The sequence below is a fragment of the Biomphalaria glabrata genome, chromosome 7, assembly GCF_947242115.1.
Source record: "Biomphalaria glabrata chromosome 7, xgBioGlab47.1, whole genome shotgun sequence".
NCBI lineage: Eukaryota > Metazoa > Mollusca > Gastropoda > Planorbidae > Biomphalaria > Biomphalaria glabrata.
Window position 1 is genome coordinate 35025480 of NC_074717.1, and position 23055 is coordinate 35048534.

The 23055-nt window shown below is 32.4% G+C and overlaps 2 protein-coding genes across 19 annotated transcripts in view; one reads left to right on the forward strand and one right to left on the reverse strand.

The window, feature by feature from the left end:
* LOC106066519 (WD repeat-containing protein 7-like) overlaps positions 1-8101 on the forward strand; it is a 47628-nt gene extending 39527 nt beyond the window's left edge. For 13 of the 17 annotated variants that reach the window (XM_056034780.1, XM_056034779.1, XM_056034781.1 and 10 more), the window contains 6 exons: positions 294-350; positions 2723-2993; positions 3686-3768; positions 3919-4021; positions 5298-5402; positions 5989-8101. In XM_056034780.1, the coding sequence (XP_055890755.1) occupies positions 294-350; positions 2723-2993; positions 3686-3768; positions 3919-4021; positions 5298-5402; positions 5989-6174 (805 nt within the window). In that variant the 3' untranslated portion in view covers positions 6175-8101. The remainder of the gene's footprint in view (positions 1-293; positions 351-2722; positions 2994-3685; positions 3769-3918; positions 4022-5297; positions 5403-5988) is intronic. The other 4 variants (XM_056034783.1, XM_056034785.1, XM_056034788.1 and 1 more) reach the window with 1 other exon arrangement.
* A 2844-nt stretch (positions 8102-10945) lies between these two features.
* On the reverse strand, positions 10946-19227 carry LOC106050903 (hydroxysteroid dehydrogenase-like protein 2). 2 transcript variants are annotated; one of them, XM_056035854.1, is made up of 7 exons: positions 19138-19227; positions 15056-15196; positions 14620-14772; positions 13837-14002; positions 13515-13603; positions 13109-13250; positions 10946-11171 (listed from the first exon to the last, which is right to left on the reverse strand). In XM_056035854.1, exons 2-7 carry the CDS (start codon positions 15180-15182, stop codon positions 10997-10999), a joined length of 852 nt encoding a protein of 283 aa, XP_055891829.1. In that variant the 5' UTR covers positions 15183-15196; positions 19138-19227; the 3' UTR covers positions 10946-10996. The 2 variants fall into 2 exon arrangements, with proteins under 2 accessions (XP_055891829.1, XP_055891828.1); XM_056035853.1 differs by lacking the exon at positions 19138-19227 and adding an exon at positions 18948-19112.
* Between the last annotated feature and the right edge of the window lie 3828 nt (positions 19228-23055).

Here is a 23055-nt window from a genome sequence, read left to right on the forward strand (position 1 = left end):
ACGCAGGGTTTTTACCCTTTTAACATCAGATACTGTATTGTAGTTCCCATTATGAAGGTCATCTGCTGTCAGAGTATATCTTTATTGCATTGCTTTGACATTCACCATTATGCCTTTCTAAAACGCCTTCACATTTTTATACTCAATGCATGTTGTCTTTTTTGAAACATTTCAATTTGAAGGGAATTACAACACAGTGTAGAAAAAGAGGAGGGTCCCTTTTTATTTAAATCTTTTTGAATTTATTTGCGTTTGTTAGAAACAACTAAACTAAATGTTATTTCACTACTTAGGCTACTGTTAAGTCTACCCATAATTCCAATTCTACCAACCAGAATCCTGGGTGTACAGTAAGAGTGTTTTGATTTTTTTGTTTTGTTTCAAATTTCCTGTTGGTTGATGGTGATTCAAAAGTATTGGCTGAGGACTGACAGATTTAACAAAGCTCTTTGCATTCCAAAAACATTTTTGGTTGTAGTAGCCACTTGGATGATTGATTAGTACAATTACATAATTTTACAGTTGTTTGTTTATAAAGTTTTAAAAATATCTTAACATGCACGTGTATATATATATAGAGAGAGATATATGCATTGCTTTTGTCCCCCTCTCATTTATTAGCTGTTTTATTTTCTTTTATTTCATCATTATAATAACATTTTGTTTACAAATATTATATATTCCTAGTTTTTGTTCAGTTTTTTTTTCTCTTACTATTTTTTTTTTTTTTTTTTTAACTTTTTAAACACCTAAAATAAATATACACATATTATATTGTTTTATATTTTAAAATTATTTTTGAATTAATCATAGTGAATACATTTATTTAATAATTTCATATCACTTTTTAACCCTTAATTTTAAAATTATTAATTAAAATCAAGAAGGATGACCTTCTTTCTATTCTACCCTACATTGTTTTCTATTTTATCAAAAAGAAATACATAAAGATGTACATTAATGTAGTAAAGCATCAATACAATCTTGTCCTGTGATCCACTGGACCTACTTTTAAATCTTAGGAAGTTTATAGATTTTTATAAATATTAAGCAGTAGCTTTTTAAATATTGAAAATGTTATAAGATTTTCCTATTCCTGAAAAAAATAATTGTTAATGAATGGATAAATTACCCTGAGTTGTATAAAAGTCAATTCCAGACATTTAGTTAGCTTGAGAAATGTCTGAGAAGTCCACGAATCTGTTATATTTTTTGTGTGTTAAAAAGACTAAATAGAAGTTAACAAAAGTAAGCCTCCCAGTTAGGAGTTTGCTCCCCTTGCTCTTTGTAGCTGCTGGTTGCCTAATCTATCAATAGTAAGCAAGGGAATGTTGGTGTAGATTAAACTTCCTATCTATGTGTTTATTGTTGGGTTGATTGGTCAGTCTTGTGTGCACATAATGATTTAGCAATATTTTATTTTACACAACTCAATATGATGACCAATTTTCAAAGTTGTTTTAATTAAATGTTAACAAATAATTTAATAAATTGATAGTATATGGTCTGATAATTTTTTTTTATGCTGTGATGATGCATACACTTAAAAAAAATAGGCATGGTTGTATTGATATTTTACTGTAGAATTTGTCATTTTCTCTATCTACAATAAGGTTAGACCTACTACTTTAATAGTAGTATCATCCATCATTTATATTGCTTGCCTATTTGTGTTTCTGCTTTGTACCACATTGGCCTCTATACACAGCATTTAGCCCTGCTATTTTAAGGTTATTTCTATCTTTCAAAGCTCTTGCCACTTTCTGTAAGCTCTTGATCTGTTATACTGGGGTTTAATTATTATTTTTCTAATAAATTTTATTGTAGGTACAGATATATAAGGTCATTAGCTACCCAAAATTCTGGCTTTAGGAAAGGAATGATTCTTAAGTATTTTTCTATAGCAATGATGGCTGTGTGATACATGAAGGATATGCAAGAAAACTTTCTCTGACCCACCTTTCTGTATTATAATCTATTTAATATCTTTTCTCTTCTGACAAGGTATATCATTTGAAATGTATTTAAATACTTTCATGGTGTATCCTATCATTATTATTGTGAAGAGGAATTTATTGTCAAAGAATAAACAAAGCACTGGAGATATTAGCAGACTACTTTGTAGGGGAATAGTAGAGGGCTGCTTGGGAAAAAAAAAGGGGGGGGGGGGCTGTTTGACTGACTTGGGAAACTGGAAAGAAACTTTAAGTGATGGATTCTATCTAAGGAAGAAAAATGTCTGTGTATGTTGGTGAAAGGAGAAGGAAAAAGAGTCATTGGAAAATACAGATCTTCCAGTTCAGAATGGTTATATATTTTTTTTTACAACTATTTTGCTGGTATAGAGTACAATTGAAATATTATTGTAGGTTCATGCAGAAGCTTTACATGCTGTATCATGGTTTGTCATCTCTTAGGAAACAACCTACTTTATTTTCTGTTGAATTTTGCTTTTGTTTGAATGTCTAGATTTAGATTGAAAATTGGATAGAGTTCCATGAAAGTAGATAGCTGAGCTTAGATGACTGTTTATTTCAATATTTGTTCATTCCAACATTTCATTACAATGACATTATCTGCTTCAAACTAAATACTTATTGTATAGAAGGTCAGAGAATTTTTGGCCTAAAAGTAAATTCTTATCTTGTTTGTTAATTTCCTTTCTTAGAATAATTGCTTGTTCAGTTGTGTAATCCAAGTTTCTTTATAATTACAATTCTAGCACCACATATGGCCTTCCACTGTCTCCCATGGCTGACACCTGCCGCTCAGCTAGACACGCCTTGTCGCTCATAGCAACTGCCAGGCCACCGGCATTTGTCATCACCATGGCCAAAGAGGTGGCCCGTTACAATGCCCTTGCTCAGAATGCCCAGCATCAGAATGCCCATGCACAGAACCACACTCTGGCCAGAGCATCGGCTGAGATTCTACACATAATTGAGCTGCTAGTAGAGAAGATACCAAATGATGTGGCAGATCTTATTGTTGAGGCAAGTAGATTTTATTTTCAAAATATTACAATTATTTTATTATATATATATATATATTTATAGATCGTATGAAAGATTTATTTTCTGCTTCATGGCTTTATTTGTGTTATAATTTATTACTTACATTAAAAATGTTATAAATTAAAATAAACAGTATTTATCACTGAATTCTTTTTTTGAAATATCTCTCTAATCTTCTACTTTTCAGTTTGATAGCTTTTTGTTAATAAGGAATATATAGAGATATTTCTATATTAAAATGTGGCTTATGTGTTTTTGTTTATGAAGTCTATACAAATTCATTCAAAGCAAGAGTTTGGTGATATGTGTGCATATAATTTTAACAGCACACTCTAATTTATAGTTAAAATAAAACTATCTATTAATCTTTATTCAAAATTCAAATGTTTTTTTTTTTTTTTCCAAGGTCTGTTTATAAAGTTCAAATATAGTGTGATTATTTTTTATTATTAAATTCATTTTAGCTTAGGCCTTTTAGTTTTTCCACTTTTTTCTATATGCAATTTAAACTAACACAATTCTGACTACAATAACGTTTTTTCATATTTAATTTTATAACGAATATAATAAAGCTGGATAAGTTAGCATTGCTGCTTTATCATTATCTATTTGGTTGAACAGTTATCATGAGGTTAATATCCAGAAATATTCACATTTGTTTTTCTCCACAGGCAATGGATGTGACAATGTTTTGTTTAGACCTCAACACTCTGAAAGCCAAAGGCTTACCAGAGCTCTTTCCAGCTATTTGCAGGTAAAATAATCTTGCCTCTGTTTTTTTTTTTTTATATTTTATTAATTTGCTCTAAGCCTAAATTTAAAAAAAAAATTACTATTTATTGAAATCCATTATGAGTTTTGTTTTGTTCATTCCATTCCAAAAGATGTTCTCTTGTATTCCCAGATTTAGCATGGTTGCCTACTGCCAGTCAACTAAACGGGTTTGGGTTGGAGCTAGAAATGGCTGCCTTGCACTGTATGAAATGAAACAGCACTCTCGCTGTCAAGTAATAATGAATTTTACAATTTGCATTTTTTGTTGTCCCTTTAAACTTTTTTTTTACTCTTTAGGATTCTTTCCCTTTGCATTATAACACAATAGCTGCTAAAGAAAAAGTTTATGTTTTATACTTTGTTATATGTATTAGGATTTTGCCTTGAATTAAAGTATTTAAATTACTCCATCCTGCATACTTTTTTTTAGGACATACATCATTTATATAAAGGCACTTCATTGAACTGGCTACATGCTATTCTTGTAGACAATTGGGCAAAAAACTCTACCTCTGCTTACAACTTCATAGTCTTAAAAAGAGATTACTTTAGAAACTATTGCTTTCATATTGTATATTATAGTGATTGGTTTAATTTCAAAGTACAATGAGTCCCTGCTTAGCAACAGGATTTGTCTGTCATTAAGCATGTTTTATTGTTAAGAGTGACCTTAGCTTTGGTTTAGCTATTTATCATTCTTTAATAGTAGAGTATGTAGTAACTTTTTTCTTTTGATACAACACTATATACACTTTAGTCGTACATATTCTAACATCTTTCATCTTTAACATCTTTCATCTTTATAGTTTAAATCCTAACCACATACATTTACTCTTCCTTTTATCTCCCCTGTTGGTGGCATGTGCTTGGTAGTACAATTTAAACAACAACAAACTAAAAATGTGTGAAAAGAGCAATCACATTGCCAAGATGAACTGTCTCAGCCCAGCTTATCATACACCCACACTTAGTGCTGCCACTGTTCCGCTCAGTGGATGAAGTTTAAAGATATTGCTCTGTCATCCATCATATCATTGAAATTTGATAATATATCGTGAAAGTCTGTCATAAGTTTGAGTCTGTGTTAAACAGACCTGTCGTTAAGTTAGGACTCACTGTACTGAAAAAGTGAAATTAGTAGCTTAGAATTAAAGTCACTTTATTTTATGATAATTATACTGCAGTTGAGTTTAGTTTATGGTTAGTATTAAGGCTAGAATTACATTAATGGCTAGATTGATGCTAAACCTAGTAATGCAATAAGAATATTGCTTTATGATTTTAATCAGTTTGGTGTTATTTTTTTAGTGTTTTGTCTCCCTCCATCCACTACCATATAATGAACATTACTTTTTAGTTATTCTAATCTTTTTGCTTCAGCTTACTTTTGAATGGGAGAAAAACACTTTTAAACTTGTTTTTATTCAGTAAGAACCAACATGTTTTGTTAATAATTATTATTTGCCACTATCTAATTAAAACTGATATTTTACATCTCCTGTCTTTTAGCTGATCACTGCTCACCAAGGGGCCATAACTGCTGTTGCTGTCAACTCAGATGGCAAGTACCTGGCAACTTTCTCCCATGTGGATAACAAGCTCAAGTTTTGGCAGGTCAGTAGATGTTTTATATATGTCTAATATATACTGGTTAAGTTTATTTCTTACTTCAGAAGGAATCAATACAACCTATTATTATCAGATGATTTATGAACTACATTTGAATATGTTTGAGTTAACTCTTTTTGCATTCACTTTTCTGAAATTTATTTATAGCTTATTTTAAATACACAGTAACCACAATGTCAAAACATTAATAAAAGTTTTTTATTTTAAAAAAATGTTACTTATGGGCATGGTGGTCTACTTATTAGAAGTGAATCATCTGAAGTTTAAGTTCTGTTCAGACCAGGACATTAGAATGGGTAGGACTAATTAGCTTTTAGCTACAGAGCCAATGGTCTTGGATTCAAAGCCTGGTAACTGACAAGATTTTTACATAGAATCTGAGAATATAACTGCCTTAGCAAGTATTAGACAATAGAAAATAAAATATTTGATTTGTTATGTCATATAAAACATAATGCCACACTGCTGGCCTTAGAATTGTTAGGCTTTAAAATGAAACAGCTTTTGTATTTATTGTTTTGTTTTGAATGTATTTGAACATATGCAGCTAACAATGTCCTTTGTTCTCCAGACTCCATCAAGTACATTGTTTGGCATTGGTTCCCAGCAGACTAAACACCTACGCACCTATGCAACCCCACCCATTGCAGCTTCATCTGTCAGCAACATTTTGAAGCTGGTCAGACTGGTCTGGGTGGATAAAACCTCCATTTTCCTTTTGACAGTTGATGGTCAGGAGCTGAAGTACACAGTCTGATCCTTAAGTGTGAACATTAGAGTTCAGTGTTATCTTGCAAGTGAGCATTAGAGTTGATATCAGTGTTATCTTGCAAGGTGTGATTAATAAAAAAAAATGCCTGTGCTAATTTAACATTTTCAATCTTGGTGATATTAAGTTTAGTTAATTTGTTTAAAACTTCTTTAGAAAGCTTATAGGTCTTGATTTTTAATTTAATATTTTTCAAGAATGCATGATAGTCATATGGTTATTAGACTTTCACAAAGAATAAGTAACAAAAATAAAGTGAAGCCTCATGTTCAAACTGCAAAATTGATTTTTCAAGTAAATCATTTTATGAATTTGTTTTATCAACACTTGGTTTGTTCAATATATTTTTTTAGTTGAAAAATACTTAACTGCATAAAATATCAAATTGATTATTAAAGAAACAATACATGGTGTCATAAAATGTTCAGATTTACTTATGATAAATTAAAAAAAAAAATCTTTGTCTGTTTGTGTACTGGTATTTACTTAACTACTTTGGTAAACAGAGGACAAAGCATAGACATTATAATTTTAGCTTGTTAAAGTTAAGACATGGAATATTATTTGGTGTGTTTGTTGAATTTTGTTATCAAATTTTTATTTTGGTCTTTCAAAAATTATGTTTTGTCGTCATTGTTTATTTATTATTGTAACACTATCTCTATAAATAGAATCTAATCCCCTGGAACAAAACAGTCTTTTGTTCAAATGTGTTGTTGAGCTAAGGTTAGTCTAAGCCAGCCTAAACAGTGCTAGCTGATACATACTTTGCTTGTTCTCTTCTTGTCAATGAATGGCTCACTTGTTAGTACTGAGTGCAGTTGCCAAAATGTATAACCCAAGTGTTGATGTCAACAAAAAAAACATTTGACATAATGCACTAGACATGTATCTTGTGTATATAGTTTCACTTGATCACTGGAAACTTTATTGTGGCTCCATGTTGTTGGTGGCATTACATTACTGCGTTATGTATTGTATTGTGTTTTCAGAATCTAGATCCATTGTTTAGCCGTAGAACAGAGCTAGTCATGTGTTCACTCCCTTTCTTGACTGGCTCTTCTTCCTCTTATCCCAGCTTTCATCTTATTCCTAATGTCTAAGCTTAGGGTTAGGCAAGCATCAGAATTTCCTGAAATGTGGTCACCAAGTCTTAATAATGTTGGCCAAAACACCTGAAAGTCATACTAGCAAGAGGAATGCATGCCCAACTTGTTCACTAGTATATTTGTTCTAAGTTCTATCAAGAATTCAATTGGCTGCAAATGATTTCAACATTAAAAATATTTGCTGCTTGCGTTGTAGTTTGAATAGATTTATGTTTATATTTGTGATATTTGTGTAATATAGAATAATCAAAGTCATATTCATTATTTATGTCTTTATATTTAATTATTATGTGTGGATTTTGTAATATATTAAAACAAAAAAAAGGTTGTAAACTTTTAGATCAATTGAGCAGACATTAATTTTGTATAATTTGTAGTCTATTTTAAAGAATGTACTTTGGACATTCCCAAACAATCATTAAAAAAACTTTCAGTGTGTACTTTCTGGATAGCTGAATGGCTGTTTGGTGTGCACTCTGGAAAGTACTTGCTTTTCTGGGGTTGGAATCCTGCTTATTAATATCTCCTGCCCCCATTTTGGGCAAGAAGATAATTAATTGTTGTGTTCACTTTTAGAAAACATTCCTAGAGCATTATTAACAGAAACTTATTATTTTAAGTCAATAATATTATGAACCATAAAGTAAAGCTTCAACATTGTGTGTTCAGAACCTTTGTTGAAATATCCTCGTCGTTGTATAGAAATGTAATTGTACTGGTTACTGTACAGATCACTTTATATTTAATGAGATTTTGAGATATTTGTAGCTATTATTATCAATGAAATAAAAACTTATAGCTAACAATTACATTGTTATTGGTTTTTTGTTTTTTAGATTCTCAAATTAACATCTATTTATAAATATAGACCAAGAAATAATTAACAATTTTATTATCTTACTTTCTAACCCAAAAAAAAATAATTAAAATTAGTACTCAAGATTTGGGAAGGAGTAGAGGCTTTGAAATATAAGTTAACGAATGTTTTAATAGAAAGTAGAACATACCAGTATATACTTTTAGTTACCAGATAACAAAGTTTGGCTGATTTAGTCTTTATAATATAGCCAAGGGTTACTTTTAATATATTTTGTGCTATCTGAGACATTAAAACTCATTTCTCCATTGTCATTAATAATGTTTCAAAAATTAAATACTTGAAACCTAAAAAAAATTGGGATTTGTGCTGCTGCCAAACAATGGGTGAAAACAGGTGGGTTAAGGCATTTTATTTTTAAAACAGAAAACATTCTGTGTCAGCATTGAAATGGAACCAAGCAATGAGGAAAATTGATGGAATGAGTCTGATTTGATTGAGCTCAGTCATCAGTCATAGAAGAGAGCACCTGGTAGCAGGTGACTTCTGAACTAGGCAGTGGAGATTTTGTACAAAGGCTTCAGGATTTACATTTGAGACCAAAAAGAACAGAGGAAAGACATAGATTGCAAAAAGCGAACCTAACCCAACCACCAGCAGACATTGTTTTATGCCTGCCCAGGATGTGGCAAAATATGAAGATCACAGCTAGGACTGCATTCTAAACTCCTCCTTTATCTTCAGACTTGAAGCCAAGCCTTACTATAAATCTGATTTTACTATCATTAACATATTGTAGTGAATCTCACTATCCAGGCTCTCAGCAAACTGCACCACACGACACCACCAACTGAAAGAACTTGACAACTCAGGGCTCCAAGTAACGTAATAGTTTAATGTCAATAAATAACAGCCAATACTGTACAATTGGCAACATGCAACACAGACTGTACTCTCCGTTAATAACCGTATGGACGTATCAACTCTTGCACTGGTCTCTCCGTCTTGTCTCGGACTTGTACTGAGCCGTCATACCTCCGCTCTTTATATAGGACCCCTGCTGGCCTTCTAGAACCGGACAGAACATCACTCGACCCTTCTGGTAATCATGATGACATCCCTCGTGACGCTCCTGAGTTCTGTTCCCGAACTGTCATGTTGACACTTGTCTTGGCTGACCGTCATAACTCATCACGGTTGACCGCTCGTCTAGCGCTGGCCTGGGGCGATTTGCGTCGACTGACTACACACACACCACTACCCCCATGTGCCACCACCAGGTTTATTACAATATTAATAATGTTCATTGGTGAATTATACCCTTTTATTTTTAAAAATAAATATAGCCTACTTATTATTTTACCAATTTTTTTCAATGTATTCTAGAAACAAACAGCATGTTATTTAATAGTCACATAGATCAAGTTATAAAGTCAAATAGAACAAAAGAAAAGATTATGAAAGACAAAAACAAATATCTTTTTTTTTAAATATTTCTGTTAATGATAATAATGAAACTCATTGCTTCAAGTTACTTTTGAAAAGGTGATTTAGATGTGATATTGGTACGTAATGTGAAATGAGAAGATTAGCCAACAGCGAAGAAAGCAGATCATAAAAAAAAAAAAGCTGAGAATCCAACCAGGTAACTTTGCAACAGATCCAGCATTCCTATGCCTTGTGCACAGTTGGCTTTTTGAGGTGAAAATAGGATTCTATTGCCATCTTTGAGTTCATAGGAAATGTGCTCATCTTCGATTATTATTATAATGTAGCTATAGAGTACAACTTAGCCACAGTAGCTATTCAGAAGTTTACCATTTTATTTTTACTTTTAATTTAAGGAGTAATTTGAAAATTTTAGATGATTATCAAGAGCTTTTGTTTCATATATTTGTTCTTGAGCCCAATGAAATTTCAGTTAAGCACTGGAACTTTGTATTCCTTTTTTAAGCCTCATATATTTGGTAATCATAAACCATTGATAGTTTAAAAGTATTACTATCTCTTTTTCTAGTAAACTGTGTAATGAAGTTTGATATTAGGATTTTGAAATAATTAATTAAAAGAAGTTATAACACATTTTTGATTCTTTGTTTTTTTATTTATCAGATATATAAATCACTAAACTGTCTTTGGCATGAACATAACAATCAAATATTCAAGAGCATAATACAAAATGTTTTTAATATTTCATGCAGACATTCATATTCCTTTTATCTTAAAACCTTATCTTTTAAATTACAGACATTCCTCAAGGAAGAAGATAATGATGTATGTGTATTTCTGCATTATAGTCCAAGAAGGCTTCTAGTACAAAATACTAATTTTATCATTAATAAAGGGTGTTATATCAATTTTTTTTCCCCTTTAACAGCATAAACCTCTAACAACCACCCCGCTGTAGACACTGTGATACCCTTACAAAATAGTCAATTTTTACCCAATCCATGATTGACCCTATTGCCATAGGAACCCAGCATAGCCAACACTCTACATCGCAGTGCTTTTCCTTAGCACAGATTAAAAAGAGCTGAAAGCAGTCTAATTGAAGAAGAAATGCCTATGTAAGTAACTAACATAAGGCTCTCTAGCTGCATTAAGTAACCAAGTATTTCACACTAGCTTATGTATCACTTCAAATCTAGCTTGAATGAAGCATATAATATTTAAATTTTAGACAAACACATGAAATGCCTTTTTCTTGGTTTACCCTGTTAGCCATCATATTTTTTTTATTGAGTTGATCACTAGCCAAAAGAACCCCCATATATTCACTCCATCAAGCTACTCAGTCACTTCTATCATAAGTGTTACAAACAAGAAGTAAGGCCAGAGTAAAACTAAAATTTATTACAAAACAACAAGTCTCTAAAATCTTATTTCACAACTTGGACGTGACTGGCGGGTCATTCATCTCCTCTTGGACCAACAAAGTGGGGAATTTTATGGGCATCATACGATCAGGCTCCTGCTGTGGGTCACAACGATACTTTGTGAAGTCTGTCACTCCTTCTGATCTTAAGTAATCTTCATCAATAAGAGCCAGTCCGTTGAGTCTAAAATAAAAGACAACTTTTCAAATCAGCTTCTTAAATTAACTATTGAAAGTTACTTTTTAGTGTAATGATTATGGACAGTTATTCATACAAAGTCCTGAAATCAAACATATATATAAAAACTATTTCTTTAGAAGTGTTAATTAGGCTTAACATATGTTGTCTCCATTAACCATGAAAATTAAAGGTTTGGTACAATCTAATTCATTAACTTAAACTATTCAATGTATGGATGTCTGTAAGAATCTTCTGTAAATTATATTATAAGACAAATAATTTGAATTAAAAACAGTTCGAAATTTACATTTCTTAAGGGAAAAAGAATTATTAAGAATTTTTTTTTCTAAAGGCCATTGAAAAATGTGTATTGATAAGTGCAGTCAGTGACACATATAGAATAATTAGAACATTACTAAGAATACATTTTTTAAAAAAGCAAAACAATAAGTCTGTTAATATACCGGGTACACCGTTTTGTTGAAGATTATGAATACAGTACTTTAATCCATCAATTACATGTAAACAGAAATATTTGTATGGAGGCACTAAATCAACCCAAACATCAAACAATCAAAACATATTATCACACATTATGTTAAACAACTCTCACAGGAACCTATGATGAAATGAGGGTGGAGTCTCACCATTATGTCTACTTCACAAGTTGACAAGAATTAACACAAAAGTAGATGGCCCCAGAAGAGGAGCAATTACAATCTACTTAAGGAGAGAAAACAAAGGTCTTTAACTAACAGTGGCTATAATAGTCAACCAAAACAGTACCTCACATATATAAATGAAATTTGTTTTGTAGCAGAAAGATATCAATGACATGGTGAGAGTTTTTACACAACTACATAGTGTTTCTTGATTGTCTAGAAGTGAAGAAAGAAAAGTCAATGTCCTAATGGCATTAGCTGAACAGTTGGTACACAATTATTTTCATATTTACCTGTTTTGTTAAAAAAAAGTTGCTCAGTTTAGCATATCACATCGAATCAAAATATTTGTCGTAGCTAGTTAGTTTTGTATTAAAAATGTACACAATCTAATAGCGCCGCTTTCTTCAATAGGCAATGACGTCATTTATGCTATCTTATTTTGTGCAGTATTTTTTTCTCCCCTTGTAGCTTCGTCATAATTTTTCATATGATGTCATTTTTTTTTTCTTGTACATTTGGTGCATTCACGCCATATTGCTCAACAGAGCTGTATCTTGAGTTCCTGAATTTTCCATGCATTTTACGTTACTGGACAGCCTTAGTGTTTGTCTTGATTATATTTTTGAAGGACTATTTGACATCTGTTTAGGGGTTTCAAGTTCTGGATTCCAGATTTCAGTGTTCAGTCTTGGGGTTGCATTGTCACTTTGTGAGTTTTGCTGCTACCCTTAACTTTGTATCTTCATTGTTGGTGAACATTCATCTTGGCTAAAAGATACTTGTGTTGCCATGAACATTTGTGTATGAAGTGAACTGAACCTGATTACAGAATCTTTGTCTTGAAATGAAATATTGTTGAGGTCAATATTATTGGAAATCATACTAAAAGGTGGTTATTCTGTTTGAAATACTATTTAAGTATTTAATTGAACTGTACTATGAGTTATTAATTTTCACATCATGCTATATGTACTTGTATTCAATTTTCATTCCCATTAGTCATATGACATTTCATTGTATAAATCTCATTGTATTAAATTTATAGTTTAATTGTAAATCATCATACACATTGTTTATAATTTATATACAACTGGATGTGTATGGTGTGTCTGTTAGGCTGAACCTTGGGACTGATATATTTATTAAGTAATAAGAAATTATAAATTAATTATAACACACAGGCATATTGCAATCCAAATGACATTTTTAATACCTAGACAACTTAATAATTAGTAATTAAATAATCAAAGTCCTGACAATATTGTAGCTACATACTTTTCTGTTGTCTCTTCTGCTATCTGAAAACAGGCATCAGCAAATATTGTAGGCTTTCTCATATAAGCAGGGGCCAAGTTACGAACTTGTGTGACATGACTTTCAATAACTGTTGCTGGCCACAATGCACTGATTGAAACTCCTGAGAAAAACAATAATTCAAATTACAGGAAAGTGATTTTTTGTTGATATTTAAAAAAAAACTAAAAGGTTCGACACAATATTTTCAAGCTCTAAACAAAAAAATTTATAAAGAAAACTTGCTTTATTAAGATTAAACAAAAATGGAAAAAGACAAAAGCAATTTAGGATATTAAGGTGACATGTTTAAAAAAAATAAACTTTTGAAGGCTTTTGAAGGCCGAAGATTGATCTGAAGAAAATAGAAAAAAGAAACTGTATTTACCTGTGCCAGTTAGTTCATTAGCTAACCCATGAACTAAGACAGTCATTGCTACTTTTGTCATGGAATATGGGGTTTTACCTTTAAAAAATCTGAAAATGATAAGAAAATATTACAACTTTTTACAAGCACAAAAACATAAATAATATTAGTTCTATCTATAATTAAAAGTGTATTAAATAACAAAACTAAACAGATAATAAAAGAGTGTTTTAAGTGCATCTAAATTACATAGTATAACGTTTTTAAAGATTACACAAAATACAATAAAAGATCATTTTTTTTAATTACAAAAAAAAAATAGAATGCCTTTCTTCAGAGACACCTATTATAAATTGGAGGTGCTACAAGAATCAAGCGTCCCTTCTTTCTCTCCAACATGTGTGGCAAAATGTTCTGTACCATACAAAAAGCTCCACGAGCATTCACTTCATTCATCAAATCCCAGCGCTTGAGTGGAGTTTCAATGACACTGTTCCATAGCACAGCTCCTGTATGCAGAAAAGAGATTTAGCCATAATAACAATACCACAGAATGAATGTATTATTTATGCTGTTATTTAGGTATGCAGCCAGCTTTTTAAAGTGAAGATTGGACTTTACAGTCACATTCGAGCCCATAGGAAATGAGAAATGTACTCATCTTCAATCACGAAGGAGGAGCTATATATATATATTTAGGTATGAAAAAGTTACATTCTTGTGTTTTTGTATTACCGGAGTATGAGTATGTGGTCTGAATGTTTTGAATGTTCAGTATGACAAGGAGTATTTTGTAAGTTATTTGGTTTCCTGATGAATGAAAAAAAAAAAGACGCACTTTACTGTTGCTTTGTTTTAGATATTAAACTTATTCTTTTCTTTTGATAACTGGAATTTTAGATTTTATTTCAAAGTATAGTTATAGGTTTTTAAGGGATTTATGTTAATCAGGACTGTTATAAATTGTCATCCTTTATAATTGGTTGCTAACTTTTTACACCTGTGCTCAAGTGACCTTAGCCTGATGACATATTTTGAAGTGGATAGGCTTTGTCTTTGTCCTTCAAAATCATAATGATAATCATAATAATCATACATTATAACCAGTAACTACAAGAAGACAAACCAGCATTATAAACAGCTACATCAAGAGATCCATATGTATCAATGCATTCTTGGACTGTGCTGGCAATGTCATCTTCTTTACGCACATTACATTTGACGGGTTTGGCATCACCACCTTTGTCTTTGATTTCCTTTGCAACATCAAAGATTGTACCTTTTCAATAGAAAAATAATATTTTTCTCTAAATTAAACAGTAAATTTGGTTGTAAAACTTAATACCTGGTTACAAAATTATTCAATTAGTTACAAGGAAATGGAACACATTAATTATATTATTATAAAGTTTTAAGTTACTTACAATAATTGACAACAATCATTTATCCTGCCACTTATACACTTTTTATGTAGCACTTACCAAGCAGTTTGTGTAGCACTTACCAGGCAGTTTGTGTAGCACTTACTAAGCACTTATAAGTGCCATTTTTGAAGCACTTACCAGGTAGTTTGTCACTATGTTCTGTAGTTTTGGCAGCAACACAAACTTTGTATCCATTTTCAGCAAATTTTAAAGCAATCTGTTTCCCTATGCCTCTTGTAGCCCCTATGACCAATGCTGATTTCATTTTCAGGAGTACCACTGCAATAATAACCAATAGTATTAATAATACTAACTACAGTAATTTAGTTAAGTATATTAATTATTCACAATTAATCCATTTTCAAGGTATACAACAATAATTAATTGTTTATATATTGTAAAAATAATGAGATTGATTCGATTGTACATAATTTCAAGGAAAAAAAATATTTTTTAAATAATAATAAAAGACTTTTTTTTGTTGAGTCTTAGTTTTTCTATTACATTAAAACAGAATAGACATAAATAAATAAAAAAACTATGTGAAGTTTCAACACCATATCATTTATAGAGTTTTTATAATTAAGTAATTTAAAGTTCATATATTTTTTTTTGAAACATTTTTTTCTAAGGGCTAAAGGAAGCTAATTTTTTACATCTAAAATTGTAAAAACCTCACAATTATTGAATTTATAAAATCTATATAAACTTGATATTATCATTGGAAAGCTCTCTGCTACAGAAGGCTAGATGTCAATCTGAAGTCTCTAGATGTCAATCTGAAGTCTAAGGTTACATTGCATAGGCTATGTCCATATCATAATGCTATCTTAATTATGCACATGCCCATATGCTCATTTTGAAGTTTGTATACATCTAGAAGTAACAAATAACAAAACTAATCTATTTACTATTATAGATTTACTAGATTTATTAGGCTTGGTTACTTGACTAGTCTAGACTCTAGATTTTTCTAATAGTACTAATAGATTCTATTATTAGATTCTATAGATGATGTAGATTATTGTAGATCTAATAAAGATCTATTAATACTAGATTTTGATCTAATCTAGTATGAGACAATGAAAAGATCTAGATCTACTATCCTACTACTTAGATTCTATCTTATCTTTTATCTTATATAATACAGATGATACTTGGTTCCGCAAGTTTGTTATTGCCGGAAGTGGTAATGGATGTAAGCCTCTGACAACCAGTCCAACTCCTGGCCTTCACGTGTGGCTCAGATATTGAGTCCGGCGGAACTGTTCTCACTAACAGGAGAAGGGGCAAAGGCGAGTAACTGGCGCCTTAACCAGTAAGCTTCGGGCAGGAGGGGCTCGTTAGCCATGGCTGGCTACCCACCTAAGAGAAGGAAAACTCTGAATTCAAACCTCTGTTGCCTTGCAATCATGGGAAAGGCTTCAGGAGTCAACCCTGAGGAAAAATCAGGAGCTGGCGACCCTAAGGCAGTTTGCAGCACCCAGTGCTACACTCTGGCAGAACCTGCGACGCCACTGACCCCAAACTGTATTAGCACTGCCGTTCCTTTGGATAAATCAGCTGCGTGGAGAGGGGGGAACTGATGTGTGGGCGACATCATTCCGACCACAGCTAATGCTCAGGCATTCATCTCATTTGCATGAGATGATCCATAGTCGCTTTGCAACTGAAGGAGGCCATAGATTTCAAAACAAGAAGATGATCATACATTTTCTTTTTTCATGCATATTAACCAATGAGTATTTTATTAAATTTTGTTTTTGTATTTGAAGATTATGGTTCAGTGTTTTATGTATAATTGCTACTTTACTTTTGAGTCTTCTACCCTGAAGGCTTTCTAAATTTAGTGATTTTACTAAAGGTGTTACTCTAGTCAAATGTGAATATTCAAAGAGGCTTTGTAAACAGAAGGAAAACCTATATAGAAAATTTAAAGAAACTAAGGCAGAAAGAGTTTACAAAAAGTATATAAAAATTAAAGACCTAACCCAAAAATAAGCAGACAGCTGCAGAGTGAATACATAAACAATGTAATATCTAAAGATAACAACAAAAACCTATGGTCATAAGAAAATGGAAACAACAGGCATAGCGCCATTAAAAGGAGAAGATAACACATAATGATAATGAAACTAAAGCTAACATCCCAAATAAATACTTTGCATCAGCATTTCCCATTTCTGTAATTCATCTAATTCTCTTTGTAAAATGTCTGTATCTTGTGTTGTTTTTATTGTTCTATATATTACGCAATCGTCTGCGAATAATCTGATTTTTGTTCCTGAAGTAATGCAATTTGGTAAATCACTTATGTAAATTAAAAATATTAGTGGACCTAAGACTGTTCCTTGAGGTACACCTGAGTTTACTGTTATAGATGTTGATTTAGAGCCATTTTTTATTACAGTTTGTTCTCTCCCTGTCAGAAAATCCTTAATCCACTGATGAAATGGACCATCAATGCCAAAATATTTTAATTTTTTAAGCAAACTATGGTGGTGAATTTTGTCAAAAGCCTTGGAAAAATCTAATAATATAAGATAGCATCTATTTGTTCACTATTATCTAAATCTTTTGAAAAATCATCAGTTAGTCCTTATTAGTTGTGTTTCACATGATCTATATTTCCTAAAGCTATGTTGGTATGGAGTAAGGGACATTATATTTGTCTAGGTGGTTTATTATGTTGCTACATATTATGTGTTCTAGGATTTTACATGTGATGCTGGTTAGTGATACACCTGAGTTTACTGTTATCAGTGTTGATTTAGAACCATTTATTATTACAGTTTGTTCTCTCCCTATCAGAAAATCTCTAATCCACTGATGCAAAGGACCACTAATGCCGAAATATTTTAATTTTTTAAGCAAGCTATGGTGGTGAACTTTGTCAAAAGCCTTGGAAAAATCTAGTAAGATAGCATCTATTTGTTCACTATTATCTAAACCTTTTGAAAAATCATCAATTAGTCCTATTAGTTGTGTTTCACATGATCTATATTTCCTAAAGCCATGTTGGTATGGGGTGAGGACATTATGTTTGTCTAAGTGGTTTATGATGTTGCTACATAGTATAATGTGTTCTAGGATTTTACATGTGATGCTGGTAAGTGATACTGGTCTGTAGTTTCCTGGGTCTGATTTTTCTCCTTTTTTAAATAGGGGGGTGACATTAGCTTCTTTCCAGTCCTTTGGTACTCTGCCCTGGTTAAGTGATGCCTAAAAGAGTATTTTGAACACTGTGGCTAGCTCATTGTTTAGTTCTTTGAGTAATCTAGCTGGAATACCATCAGGTCCAGACGCTTTATTTGGTTTGGTGTTGGCTAATAGTTTTTGGATTCCATTTTCTTCTACTACTATATCTTCTATGTTGTCTACTTGGTTCAAATTAAGTAATATGTCTTTGTCTCCTGGGGCTGAGAATGCTGATGCAAAGTATTTGTTTAGGATGTTTGTTTTAGTTCCATTATCATTATGTATTATGTTATGTTCATCTTTTAATGGTGCTATGCCTGTTGTTTCCATTTTCTTAGACTTAATGTATGACCTTAGGTTTTTGTTGTTATCTTTAGATATTACATTGTTTATTATTTAATTATTATAGTATATTAATATATAAACTAGATCTAGAAGTCTAGAATGTAATATAAAATTATCTGCAAGCCAAGAGTCGAAGAGAATAAAAATGATCATTAATTATATTATAATATAATTAGTCAGAACTCTATCATTATGACATGATCATATATCATATTATTATATATAGATCTATATGATGATTATCATTATTTATCAATATATTATGGTCATTAAAATTATAAAAGTCCAGTTAGACTCTAGTGACTCTGTGACTGTCTAGCTAGCTAAGCTAGTCTACTTGTTAGTGTTACGACTTGTAATCTTATCTTGTTAGTTATCTATATCTAAATATTAGACTTTTAAGTGACTTTAGACACTTTAGTCACTTTGACTTTACTGACTTTAGTAGTTTAGACTAACTTAAGACTTGTTCAATTTTTAAAATTACCTTTTTCAAACTTTTTGTTACTTTAAAAGTTTGTCAACAAAAAAACAACAACACACCTACATATAGATTATATCTAGATTCTAGATCTATATAGTTCTATGTCTAGATCTATATAGGGGATCTATATAATTCTAAATTTATATGGGTCTATCTAGACTCTAGAACAATATTCAATATAAATCTAGTTTACCTTTCACGAAAGCATCGTATCGTTAACAAAATTGGTACCGAAAAATAGACTTTCGACTCTAGCAGAATAAACCAAATTATCTCCCCATTGAGCACTGAACTATATATATTATCATAAGGTTATACCTGCCCAGGAATGATGTCGAGGCGTGGACTGCAGAGCATCTACAAATTGTGTTAGATACGATCAAAACTGCCTGCTTCCAGCAATGAACTAGTTTCTTTCCTGAGCAAATACGACTCCAAAGCAACTCCTCTGAACCTATACAAGACATGTTAATATTGGTTTAGACGACACAGGACATGAGATGGGAGGAAAAAACACTCCACAGAAAATTCCCGGCTTTATTACATGGTAAAAACACTGACAATGCTGCGTTCTTAGCATGGCTCAAAGCAGCAGGTAATCTCTACCCTGAAACAGAAGGCTTTGTTACAGCAATACAGGACAGAGTAATTAGGACAAAAAACTACGAGAAGCCGGAGAAGCATATCCTCAACTCAATGTTGTTGACAAATACCGAAAGTGCAGAAATGTGGGTGAGTCTATTGAACACATAATGGCAGGATGCTTAGCTTTATTAGAATCTGCCTACCAAGATCGCTATAACCAAGTTGCAAAAGTAATAGGCCTACTCCAACACCTGGCTTTGGCACTTAATTTGATTAATTAATCAGGATACTATCTTCCTAATTACAAATACTCGCCACAAGAGGTTATCGAGTCAACCGATCACTTAGAATTGAATAGGCCTACTGGGAAAAGCCTATTTTAACTGACAAAACGGTGGCTTTTAATCGCCTGATCTGTATTTATTTACACCAAAAGAACGCTACAATTATTGACATCGCCGTACCAATATGATCCAATATCCCATAATATAAGGAAAACCGAAATGCAAAAACAAAAACAAAAAAAAAATATGGGAACCTAAGCTTAAATTAGATATCAAGCGGTTAAGAAAGTTGTCTAGAATAACAATATATCCTGTTGTTATATCAACTTAGGGGATAACATGGGCGTAGCCAGGGGGGGGTTCTTGGGGTTCGAACCCCCACCCCCCCGAAATGAAATCCCCCCCCCCGCAGGGGGGGGGGGTGAACGGAATTAAGTGACTGATTTTTCATTTAATTTTTTTTATTTTAGGTGAGATTTTAATGCTAAATCATCACCTACCACAGCACAGCCGATGCAGTTTTGAGTTAAAAACCCTCTACCAGGGGGTTTTGAGTTTAAATCCCCCTACCAGGGGGTTTTAAGATTTAAAAAACCCCTATCAGGGGGTTTTGAGATACAAATCCCTCTACCAGGGGGTTTTGAATTGTAAACCCCCTACCAGAGGTTTTTGCAGTTAAATCCCCCTCTTCTATAAAACAGAATAAAAAAAATGCAAACAACAATCCCCAAATTCCAACTGCACAGTTGAGGAAGATTTTGATTTTAAAATCCCCTTCAAAATTTACGATAAACCCCATCTTCAATATAAAAAAAGCAAATTACACACTCAAAATTCTATGAGCGTAGCCAATGGGGTTTTGAGTTTAACCCCCCCCCTCTCCAGTTGGGATTTGAAGCTAAAAAGTACCTCTTCAATAAAAAAAAAAAAAATTACACACTATAAAATCTATGAGCGTAGCCAAAGGGGTTTTGAGTTTAAATCCCCCTCCTCCAGATGGCTTTTTCTTTAAAGTTTAAAACCCCCTCCAGATGGTTTTGAGTTTAAAATTCCCATACAGAACGTATAGAGTTGAAAACCTCACTCTTCAATATTATTTTAAAGCAAATTACAGTCACCAAATTCTAAGATCGTAGCTAAATGGGGTTTTGAATTAAAAACAAAACAAAAAAACTCCAGAGATTTCTTAGTTTAAAACCCCTCAACAGATGATTTGACGAAAAAACTTTCCTTTTCGATATAAAATCTAAAGCGAAATACAGGCATGTAATTCCAAAAGCATAGTCAAGAAAGGTTACAAATTTCTACCATTGGCTTGGGCTCCATTAATAAAGTGTGAATAGTCTTCTGCCGAAATTGAAAATCATTAAATGTGTCTCAACAAAGATGACAAAGACAGATTGTAGGAGTCAGTCATAGAGATCGGGTCTAAATCAAAGAAATCCTATGCCGAACTGGGAGTCGAACCCTTAGTAAGATTGTGACAGAGCGTCGCATGAGGTTTTGCGGGACATGTTCTCCGACAAAATGAATTACGCACAATAAGAGTTGCGGAAACAGCTTGCCGGAAAATGCGCGAACGGCGCGAGAGGGTCTAAGTCAGTAAAAATAGCACATTAGGTTTTTGAAATAAAACTTTTTAATAGCAAGATAATGCACTGTCTATACCTCAGAATATGCAGTTTGTTGGCTTTCAATACCAGAAATACTGCTCGAACTCCCCCAGACCCCCTTGCTAGCAAGGGCGGGGAGTCTACAATAAACAATAAACGTCTTCCGAAAGGGTCAGAATGTAATAAAGATTAATTATGTACACACATATATATATATACATATAATTTTTTCCCGTATCCTGGCTACGCCCATGGGGGATAATAATGTCAAGTGCAATGTCTTTCCCTTGTTCGATACCAAAACAAAATAATTAATTACCATTAGTTAATTAACTAATAATGTTTTTATTAATTCTTGTTTTGTCAGGTACAATAGCCTAAATTATATGTGCAAAATAAATTTTAACATGATCCGTCATTTGGGTGTGGAAGAAATAACACGAACAAACATTTCACTAGACTGACAGACAGAATAGTTGATATAAGGTTTGTAAATAAGAAAATTGTTTTCACAAAAAGAATCTTCATAATTTTAATAGTTAAACCATAAAATGTTATCTTTTGGTTGGATTTCATGCAAACACTAAATTTCTTGGTTTTAATTACTAACTGGATGTTGATTGTAGTTGTTTCTAAATGTTGTGTATTTTTTTTAAAAGATGCTCAGTGTTAATAAATCATATTGAGTATGTTACAAATATGTATTCTAATTGACATTTTCATTATTATACATGTCATCATTTGTTACTCTCTCTTTCTCTGTCTTTATCTCTTTGTCCTTATGACTCTGTTTCTCTCTTCCCCCCCCCTTTCTCCATCTGTGTGTCTCTGTTTCTGTCTTTCTTTCTCTCTTTCTCTGTCTATGTGTCTCTGTTTCTATCTGTCTTTCTTTCTCTCTTTCTCCATCTGTGTGTCTCTGTTTCTGTCTTTCTTTCTCTCTTTCTCTGTCTGTGTGTCTCTGTTTCTATCTGTCTTTCTTTCTCTCTTTCTCTGTCTGTGTGTCTCTGTTTCTATCTGTCTTTCTTTCTCTCTTTCTCCATCTGTGTGTCTCTGTTTCTATCTGTCTTTCTTTATCTCTTTCTCTGTCTGTGTGTCTCTGTTTCTATCTGTCTTTCTTTCTCTCTTTCTCCATCTGTGTGTCTCTGTTTCTATCTGTCTGTCTGTCTCTCTTTCTCCATCTGTGTGTCTCTGTTTCTATCTGTCTTTCTTTATCTCTTTCTCTGTCTGTGTGTCTCTGTTTCTATCTGTCTTTCTTTATCTCTTTCTCTGTCTGTGTGTCTCTGTTTCTATCTGTCTTTCTTTATCTCTTTCTCTGTCTGTGTGTCTCTGTTTCTATCTGTCTTTCTTTATCTCTTTCTCTGTCTGTGTGTCTCTGTTTCTATCTGTCTGTCTCTCTTTCTCTGCCTGTCTCTCGTTTGTGCCAATACAAAACAATTTTGGCTGTTGTGAAGGGTTGGTGAGGGGAGGTAATTTATGATGAATGTGTCGAAACTGAATGTCACTACTCCGATATTGATTTAATTACAGGACTCTCCGGCTTCTGACAGCGAACACTGGGTTAATTTCTGGATGTCACAAGATAAATAAATAAACATTAAAAAAAACAACCTGTCTACTCACTACAAAAAA